The 10,488-nt window shown below is 33.7% G+C and overlaps 1 protein-coding gene across 1 annotated transcript in view; it reads left to right on the forward strand.

Annotated features, from left to right (window-relative positions):
- Nucleotides 1–9,853, forward strand: part of NUFIP1 (nuclear FMR1 interacting protein 1) — a 44,824-nt gene extending 34,971 nt beyond the window's left edge. The window contains 2 exon segments of the mRNA XM_081307910.1: nucleotides 5,948–6,180; nucleotides 7,723–9,853. Coding sequence (XP_081164036.1) covers nucleotides 5,948–6,180; nucleotides 7,723–7,827 — 338 coding nt within the window. The 3' untranslated portion in view covers nucleotides 7,828–9,853.
- The last annotated feature ends 635 nt before the right edge of the window (nucleotides 9,854–10,488 follow it).

Below are 10,488 nucleotides of genomic sequence, written 5' to 3' on the forward strand. Positions count from 1 at the left end.
TGTATTGCTATTTTAATACATTGAGGGATTTGATTTGCTAATTTGTTTTGTTTTGCAAATGTTTTTGTTATTTTATTTTTTACATTTATGCACTTTGATATATCTTGTGTGCATGGGATGTAATTTCATTTTTCTGAGTGTACATGTTGCAGAATTATATTGGTCATGTAGTCACAAATATACATACAGTAATGTCTGTTTCATTCTACTATCTTTTCTATACCCATATGCCCCCCGTCACTTCCTTCTACCTAATCTAAGGTAATGCTATTCTTCCCTAGTGCCACACACAACCCCCTAACTTTATTGTGAACTAGCATCCACATATTAGAGAAAACATTTGGCCTTTGGTTTTGTGGGATTGGCTTATTTCGCTTAGCATGATATTCTCCACCTCCAACCATTTACTTACAAATGCTATAATTTCACTCTTCTTTAAATCTGAGTAATATTCCATTGAGTATATATTCTTTTTCATTCATCTATTGAGGGACACCTAGGTTGGTTCCATAGTCTAGCTATTGTGAATTAAGCTGCTATAAACATTGTTATGGCTGCATCACTATAGTGTGCTGATTTTAAGTCCTTTGGGTATAAACCAAGGAGTGGGATAGCTGGGTCAAATAGTGGTTCCATTCCCAGTTTTCTAAGGAATCTCCATACTGCTTTCCAGATTGGTTGCACCAATTTTCAGTCTCACCAGCAATGTATGAGTGTATCTTTTTCACTACATCCTCGCCAACATTTATTGTTGCTGTATTCTTGATGATTGACATTCTGACAGGAGTAAGATGAAATCTTAGAATAGTTTTGATTTGCATTTCTCTAATCACTAGAAATGTTGAACACTTTTTTATATATCCGTTTATCAATTGTATTTCTTATTCTGTGAAGTGTCAGTTCAGTTCCTTAGCCCATTATTGATTGGGTTTTTGTTTTTTTGGTGTTAAGTTTTTGGAGTTCTTTATATATCCTAGAGATCAATGCTTTATCGGAGGTGCATGTGGTAAGATTTTCTCCCAATCTGTAGGCTCCCTTCTCATGTTATTGTTTCCTTTGCTGAGAAGTAGCTTTTTAATTTGAATCTGTCCCATTTATTGATTCTTGATTTTACTTCTTGCACTTTAGGAGTTTTGTTAAGGAAGTCAGATCCTAGGCCAACATAGTGAGGATTTGGGCCTATTTTTTCTTCTGTTAGGCACAGGCTCTCTGTTCTAGTGCCAAGTCTTTGATCCACTTTGAGTTGATTTTTGTGCAGGGTGAGAGTTAGAGGTTTAATTTCATTTTGCTACATATGGATTTCCAGTTTTGCCAGCACCATTTGTTGAATAGGCTATCTTTTCTCCAGTGAATGTTTTTGGCACCCTTGTCTAGTATAAGATAACCGTATTTATGTGGGTTTGTCTGTGTGTCCTCTATTCTGCACCATTGGTTTACAAGTCTATTTTGGTGCCAATACCATGCCACTACTATAGCTCGGTAGTATAGTTTAAGGTCTGGTATTGTGATGCCTCCTGCTTCACTTTTCTTGCTAAGGATTGCTTTAGCTATTCTGGATCTTATTTTTCCAATTCTGCCTATTCAGGAGCATGGGGCATCTTTTCATCTTCTGAGGTTTTCTTCAATTTCTTTCTTTAATGTTGTGTAGTTTTCATTGTAGAGGTCTTTCACCTCTTTTGTTAGATTAATTCCCAGGGTTTTGTTTTTTGTTTTTTTTTTGTTTGTTTGTTTTTTTTTTTTTGAGGCTACTGTGAATGGAGTAGTTTTCCTAATTTATCTTTCAGTGGATTCATCGCTGATATATAGGAATGTGTTTGATTTATGGGTGTTGATTTTTTTTGCTGCTACATTGCTGAGTTCATTTATTAGTTCTAGAAGTTTTCTGGTGGAATTTTATGGATCTTCTAGATATAGAATCATGTCATCAGCAAATAGTGATAGTTTCAGTTCTTCTTTACCTCTTTGTATCCCTTTAATTTCTTTTTTTGTCTAATTGCTATGGCTAGATTTTCAAGGATGATGTGGAAAAGAAGTGGTGAAAGAGGACATCCTTGTCTTCCAGTTTTTAGTGGGAATGCTTTCAATTTTTCTCCATTTAGAATGATGCTGGCCTTGGGTCTAACATATATAGCTTTTTACAATGTTCGGGAATGTTCCTATTATCCCTAGTTTTTCTAGTGTTTTGAACATGAAGGTGTGCTGTATTTTGTCAAATGCTTTTTTCTGCATGTATTGAGATGATCATATGATTCTTGTTTTTAAGTCTATTATAATGATGAATTACATTTATTGATTTCCAGATGTTGAACCAACTTTGCATCCCTGGGATGAATCCCACTTGATTTTGGTGCGCTGTCTTTTTAATATGTTTTTGTATGCAATTTGCCAGAATTTTATTGAGAATTTTTGCATTTGTGTTCATTAGGGATATTGGTCTGAAGTTTTCTTTCCTTGATATGTCTTTGTCTGGTTTTGGTAGGAGGGTGATATTAGCCTCATAGAATGTTTGGAAGAGTTTCCTTCTTTTCTACTTCATGGAATACTTTGAGGAGTATTCGTGTTAATTCTTCTTTGAAAGTCTTGTAGAACATGGCTGAGAATCCATCTGGTCCTGGGCTTTTTTTGGTTGGTAGGTTTTGATGCTGTTTTCTATTTCATTACTTGAAATTGATCTGTTTAAATCATGTGTGACCTCATTCAGTTTGGGTAGGTCATATTCTCTAGAAATTTGTCGATGTCTTCCATGTTTTCCATTTTATTACAGTATAAATTTTCAAAATAGTTTCTATTTATCTTCTGTATTTCAGACGTATCTATTGTGATATTTCCTTCTTCTTTTTGTATTTTAGTAATTTCAGTTTTCTCTCTTTTTCTCTTCATTAGCATGGCCAGGGGTTTGTCTGTTTTAAAGAAGGAACTTTTCATTTTGTCAAATTTTTCAATTGTTTCTTTTGTTTCAGTTTCATCTCTGATTTTAATTATTTCCTCTCTTCTGCTTTTGGGATTGATTTGTTCTTCTTTTTCTAGGGCTTTGAGATATAGTGTTAAGTTATTTATTTGTTGACTTTTTATTCTTTAAATTAATGCACTCAGTGCAGTAAACTTTCCTCTTAGTACTGCCTTCATAGTGTCCCTGAGATTTTGATATGTTTTATCAGTGTTCTCATTTACCTCTAAGAATTTTTTTGTTTCATCCTTGATTTCTTTTACTATCCATTCATCATTCAATTGTGTATTATTTAGTCTTCATTTGTTAGAGTAGCTTCTATTTTTATTTTATTGTTGATTTCTAATTTATTCTAATTTCATTCCATTGTGATCTGAAGAATGCAGGGTATTATCTCTGTTTTTTTTTTGTATTTACTAAGAGTTGCTTTGTGGCATGAGATATGGTCTATTTTAGAAAAGGAGCCATGTGTTGCTCATTGATGGATGAAATATTCTATATATGTCTAAATTATTGATTGTATTATTTAGTTCTATAGTTTCTTTATTTAGTTTTTGTTTGGAAGATCTGTCCAGTAGTGAGAGAGGTATGTTAAAGTCACCCAGTTTATTGTATTGTGGTCTCTGTGACTCTTGAAATTGAGAAGGGTTTGTTTGATGTACATAGATATTCCATTGTTTGTGGCATAAATACTTGTAATTGTTAAGTACTGCTTATATATACTTCCCTTAAGAAGTATGAAATGTCTTTTCTCTCTTCTGACTAACTTTGGTTTGGAGTCTATCTTATCTGAAATGAGAATGGAAACCCCTGCTTGTTTATGCAATATATATGAGTGATAAGTTTTTTCCCATCCTTTCACCTTCAGCCTGTGGATGTCTTTGCCCATGAGGTGAGTCTCTTGAAGACAGCATATTGTTGGGTCTTGCTTTTTAATCCAATCTGCCAGTCTATGTCTTTTGATTGATGAGTTTAGGCCGTTAATATTCAAGGTTATTATTGAGATATGATTTGTATTCCCTGTCGTTTTGATTTATTTCTGGTTTTTGATATGTCTTAGTTTCTCATTTGTTTGAATGTCTCCAATAGTGGACACCAACTGGGTTTCCTCTAATTTAGTTCTGACACTCTCTGGAGGTGGTATCAGATCTCAGAGGTTGAGGGCTCAATCTCTGAGGTGTCTCCTCACCCCCACCAGATGCAAGTTGCAAGTCCTGAGTTGTTTTACCTCTGCTTCTGGCTGACTGGCTATAAATCAGCATTCCCACATACCCATTCCTTGCATTTGATTAAGTTGGTAAGCAGCTCACAGAACTCAAGGAAATATTTAAATTTACTGATTTATTTTATTATAAAAGATATTATAAAGAATATCAATGGACATATCTATAGGATAAGATATAGGGGAAGAGTTGCAGAGCTTCCATGCCCTCTCCGTACTTAACAATCTTCAGGAACTTCCAAGTGTTTGGTTATCTAGAATCTCTCCAAATTCTGTCCTTTGGGGTTTTTATTGAGGCTGAGTTGTACAGGCATGGCTAATTAAATCATTGACCACTGGTGATCAGTTTAACCTTCAGCCTCTTTTTCTTTCCTGGAAGTTGGGAGATGGGCAAAATTCTAACCTTATTGTTCCTTCCAGTGAGTGGCACCTCATCATGAAGCTACCTAGAGACTACCAGCCATCACTGAACTTACTAGCATACAAAACTACAGTAATCACTTTGGAGATTCCAAGAATTTTAAGAGTTGTATGACAGGAAACTAGAGAAAGACCAAGTGTATACTTTACAATGTCACAATTATTCAGAAGTATGTTTAGTTGCTAAATATTTAAGGTTTTCTAGCTAGTTCCTCATTAATGATCTCAGTTTAATTTTGTTATGGTCAGAAAATGTAGCTCTTATCTGCTTTCACTTTTTTAAATTTACTGAGACTTGTCTTTATGGCCCAATACAAGGTGAATGCTCATTTGATTTCACATGAATATGTGTTGAGGTTGAGTATTCTTTGTCAATTTGAGTTGACAAAGTGGAAAGGGGTGTTCAGGTCTTCTGTATTCCTACTTATTTTCTAATTGTTCTTCAATTACATAGATCAGAGTGCTCTCATTTCTGGCCTTAATAATTGATTTGTTTATTTCTCCTTTTGGTTCCCTGAGTTTTTGCTGCATGTATATTGAAAATCTTATGAGGTATTTTTGTTTTGTGTTCTTTATGTATGAAGACTGTTCTTCTTCATTGCTGATGATATTCCTTGTTCTAAAGTCTCTTTTTTGTCTGATGTTGATACAGCCACTCCAGCTTTCTAGTGATGGTCATATGCAGTCCTTGCTTTGTATGGTTCTTTGGACACTGAGGCTTAATTTCAGTTTTAACTGTGTAAGGAAAGGAATTCTTGCGTTTCAATTCAGTTCTAGTCTGACCATCTCTGCTTTTTAAGTGAGGTGTTTAAACTATATACGTATAATGTATTTGCTGATGTGGTTTGTTTCTATTTGTCTCATCTGTTTTTTGTTCCATTTTTTCCCAGTCTTGTTTTGGATCAATTTTATATTTTTAGGTCAGTGAAACTATTGGTTTAAAAGCTATTCCTATTTGTTTTATTTTTTAACAGTTTTAACTTACCACATGTACTTTTTTAATCATTCACTTTACATGTAATTTAAGAATTATATAATAATATACTTAGCATTTTCTTCCCTTTCCTTTGTGCTGTTGTTATAGATTTTATTTCTATAGATATTTTATTCAAGTTTCCATCTGGTCTTACTTCCTTCATAGGGATCACTTTCTGTGGCTGTTTGTAGTAGTCTCTCAATTCTTGGCAGTTATAGCTCCCAATTGGAAAAGTACTGGAATACATTGTAAATGCCTTGCAAAACCTCTCATAATTTTAAGTTACTAAGTAGACAATATTATGGCTGTTTTCATTGATTTTGAAAGTTTTACCTGTTTTTTTTTTTAAATAATTTTTGTATTTGTTTTTCCTCACACTTAGTAACTCCTGTCAAGACTGAAACAGAAGCTGTGGCAGAAAACCAGGTTGCTCATAGCAGTCCTCCCAAGAGTCCAAGACAAGATGTTAAAGCAACTGTTAGAAATTTCTCAGGAGCCAAGTATGAGAACGGAAAGAAAGGTTTTAAAAAGACAAACCCTAAGAGGAAAAAACGTTGTCCCAACTATGAAAAATTATTTCAGCCAAGAACACACCATCCATATCTCCTGGAAATGGTAAGTGATTTTTCTTTGCACTGTAACATTTGTGTCCTCATGTCATTAAGGTAGGACCACTATGGTTTTGTTGCTCATGTGTGTATGTTTTCAGGATACCAGAGGCATATGGTTGTTGAAGACTTGTCTGTGTATCTTAATTCTAAAGCTGTATTTGGCATATAGCTGGTATTAGTAAATGTGAAATAATTATAGTTTTCAAAACTGCTTAAAATCAAAGAATGTAGATTTGACTGGTTGATGAAGAAAAATGTATTAAGGCTAAAGTTCTCATTGAAAGCACAGCCATATACATTGCCAGGCTGAAAGAGAAGAAAAGGTTTTATTTATTTAATGTGAATACTTCTTGAAAAACACAAAGTAATGGGAAGAAAAGACCTAAGGTTTTCTGAAAATCCCCATTTCCTGTCTTTGGGAACTGTATTTACTTTTTCTTTTTTCTATACTTTCATTTATTTTGTGCATTATTGGCTTTCCTTTTGGCATTATTCGCTCAAAAATTGTTTCAGATTTAGAGAGTATGTGATGTGTCTTGATTCTAAGCAGTGGAAATGAAGCTATGTTCCTGGCTAAGACGAATAATAAAAGTATTCCACATTTTTTTCTAGTGGAGTTTTGAAACTATTGTTGTTCTATGAAAAGTCCATTTTTGAGTTATCAAAAAAGTGTAGCTCAAGTGTTCTTTGACTATACAATGAGTTGTTAGATGTGGATACAGTTGCTTATTAAAATGAATCATCAATATACTCTTTATTCTCTATATAATAAATCACACTTTTAAAATATTTGCCTTATAAGTGGTAAGTTAAATTATCTTTTCATTGAAGGTCCCTGGGTGATGTTTCTGAAGATATTAATGCCATCAGAAAATAAATAGAAAATAAATCCCTTTCTGGAAAATCACATATGATTCCTTGGTTAGGTACATCTTCTAAATACCAGGGATTCTTAACTTTTTTCTATTTATAATGAGCACAAAAATAGAAGTTATGAAAGTCTTTGAATGTTGTTTTTTCTGCCACTACTTTCAGTATTATTGTACTTAACAGTTTCTACACCATTACAGATTTCAAGAGTCAGGGTCTCGAAAGAGTCAGGGCCTCACTATGTTGTCTGAGTTGACTCTGAACTCTTGGCTCACGCAATCCTCCTGCCTCAGCCTCCCAAGTAGCTGGGCTCAAAGGCAGGGATCACTGTGTCCTATTAAGGGAATCCTCTTTGACTTGATTTTTAGATGAAATAATTGAGAGACTTTTGTATCTGTTTTCTTGTCCTTTGGTAGATATCCCTAGAAAGGATCCCAAATGTGAAACTATGCTATTTAAAAAAACAACAACAACAACAACAAAAACAGGTATTCTGTTTATAAGCTAAAAGGAAAAGCAATATTTTTGCATTGTTTTTTAGTAAAATAATCAGTAAATATAATCACACCTATTATTCTTTATTTTTTATATGAGGAAGGCACCTTAATATTTTAAATTGTGTTTCCCAAGTATGTTTTTTATCACTTAATCTTCTTTTTTTTAATTGTTTTTTTAGCTTCTAGCTCCGGACATTCGACATGAAAGAAACGTGATTCTTCAGTGTGTTCGATATATCATCAAAAAAGACTTTTTTGGACTTAATGAAAACCAAGATGTATAGGTGTGTAATGTTTCAGCACATATAACTGAAGCATATAAAATGTGTAAAATAATACCATCCTCAAGTTAATGGAGGAAAACCCAAAACCATTTTTTTTTTCAAAACTATATTGGTAAACTGTAAGCCTCATAGAATATTACGTCAAGTCTTTCCTTTGATTCTGTGCAAATAAATAATGTGGTTAATTTTTGAAGGAGTGTGTTTGGATTATATATAGTACTTGCTGGGAGAATTTTAATGTGTATTTATTTTTATGTATTGATGTCTTATAAGGAAGACTATTATTAGTCCAGTTAAGAACTGAAGATACTGGTTTAATAGCAAAGAAGAAAATTTTTAAAATGCTTAATTCAGCTAAGCAAAATTAGGCAAAGAAATACATTTTGTTTTTAATGCAGAAGATGAAGAGTTATTCTGTAACTGTAACGAGGGGGATTTTAAAAAATAAACCATTTCCAATTAATATAATCAGAAGGTCTTAAAATTTAAATTACCCTCATTTATACTAGCTTCACTTACATAACTCAGATATTAGATGTTTGAAATATCAGTATAGCTATGTCTTCTTAGTATGTTTAGATTTAATTGAAGTATTTTTTAAAAAGTAGTTCAAATTCAGACTCTTCCTTTCCCTGCCCCCCAAAATATATAAAGTATAATAATTGATGAGGTTCAACCTGTTTTTTTTTTGTAGCAGAAAGATTGGTTTATGAGTTAATGTGATAATCATCTCAGTTTTAAGGTTTAATTAAAAATTTTCCAATGAAGGTAGTAATTGAAGCCTTTAAGTTTTTTTAAGTAAGTGAAAGCTGAGATCTTTTGTCTTTTATAATAGGGAATTTGATCATATGTTCTAGCTTTGTGCTAGCTATAGCTGGATTCTACCCTTTTGACATATAGCTAAAAGAGGCTAGATTTTTAAAACTTGTCTGTTATTATAGTTGAATATTATTTTTTTTAAAGAGAGAGAGAGAGAGAGAGAATTTTAATATTTATTTTTTTTAGTTTCTGGCGGACACAACATCTTTGTTGGTATGTGGTGCTGAGGATCGAACCCGGGCCACACGCATGCCAGGCGAGCTTGCTACCGCTTGAGCCACATCCCCAGCCCCTAGTTGAATACTAATTTTATATGACATTGTGATTATTGAAGTTCATAAGTCTTGCTGCCAGGAAAACAAAACAAAACTAAGAATGTTGACCCCAGCTCTCAGGCAGGCTCCTTTATATTCGTGAGGTTCTCCACAGAATCCTGGAATGCCTGGCATGTAACACTAGCGACATTACAGACCTGAGATTAAGATTCATGTTTAGTCATTGTTTCCCAGTCTTGTAACCACTCTGCAGACCTTTTAATCTGTCTCCTCCTGCTCCTCCAATGAACGAAACCCATATATTTTGGAAAATTATCTGCCTGGTATATTAATTCAGTTCTTATAAACTGTTTACTACTTACTTATGTGCTCCCACCATGCCGGCATTAAAGGTATAAAAGTGAGTAAGGCCTTGCCTGACTTCAAGAACTCAGTTTTACTTTCTTTGGGGGATTGGGGATTTAACCCAGGGTCAATTTACCACTGAGCTACCACCACAGTCGTTTTATTTTTTGTATTGAGACAGAGCTCACCAAGTTGTTTAGGGGCTTGCCAAGTTACTGAGGCTAGCTTTGAACTTGCAATCCTCCTGACTCAGCCTGCCAAGCCACTGAGATTATAGACCTATGCCACTGCCTCTGGCTCGAGTTTCATTTTTATATATTCAGTGATATGATTCCCAACCCAATTCATCTCATCAGGATGACCTACTAATGTTACAAACTGAGTTGATATTCTAAATTGTGATGTAGTCTGTAGTTTTATCCTTGATTAGCTTGCAAATTCCATAGGCTTAGAGTTGACAAATGAATTCACAGGCTCCTGGACTACTTACACAAACCACTCTCTCTCTAGAGAGATTGACAAGTGCTGCTTTAAGGTATATTCTATAGACAATTTTATTCTCAACATTTCTTGTTTTTTAATAAATACGTTTAAGACTGAAAATGCTCCTGAGTCTTACTGCCTTGGCTACAGCTGACACTGGCTGTGTAGACTGTTGTTTGTTTCTAAGGAGTAATTTCAGATTCAGTTTCCTTTATATGTAACCTAGGAATTATTTTAAAATACGCTTAAAATTTCCAAGTGGATAGAATATAGTCTGTATGATTCTATGGAATAGATGATCAATATTTGTAAATACCTTGTGTTTTAGAGAGTAGAGGATATTATGTCTGATTTTGGATAAAAGGTATCTTGGATTTAGCTTATTAGTTTTTTAAACTTTAACACTCATTTAACCAGTTGATTTCTGAAATATGAAAGTATTACATGACTGTTGGTGAGCAGTGCCTTTATAACTATGAAGTACTCTCCTTTATTCTTAGTATGTTTTTTAATGTAATCAAAATAGCCTTTGGAGAGTTTAATGTCAGAATCTCTGAGGAATTCAGTCCATTTATATTAATTGAAATACTTGAACTGCTTGGATTATTTCTATAATTTTAGAAATCATTCCTATTATTTTCTATTTTGTATAGATTGTATTTGTTTTTTGTTTGGTCATTTGCTTATTTGGTAGCAGTAGGATTGACTAGGCTGTACTACAGGCTCTGGGGCTTTCCCT

Source organism: Spermophilus citellus, assembly GCF_964194105.1.
Source record: "Spermophilus citellus genome assembly, chromosome: 1".
Lineage (NCBI taxonomy): Eukaryota > Metazoa > Chordata > Mammalia > Rodentia > Sciuridae > Spermophilus > Spermophilus citellus.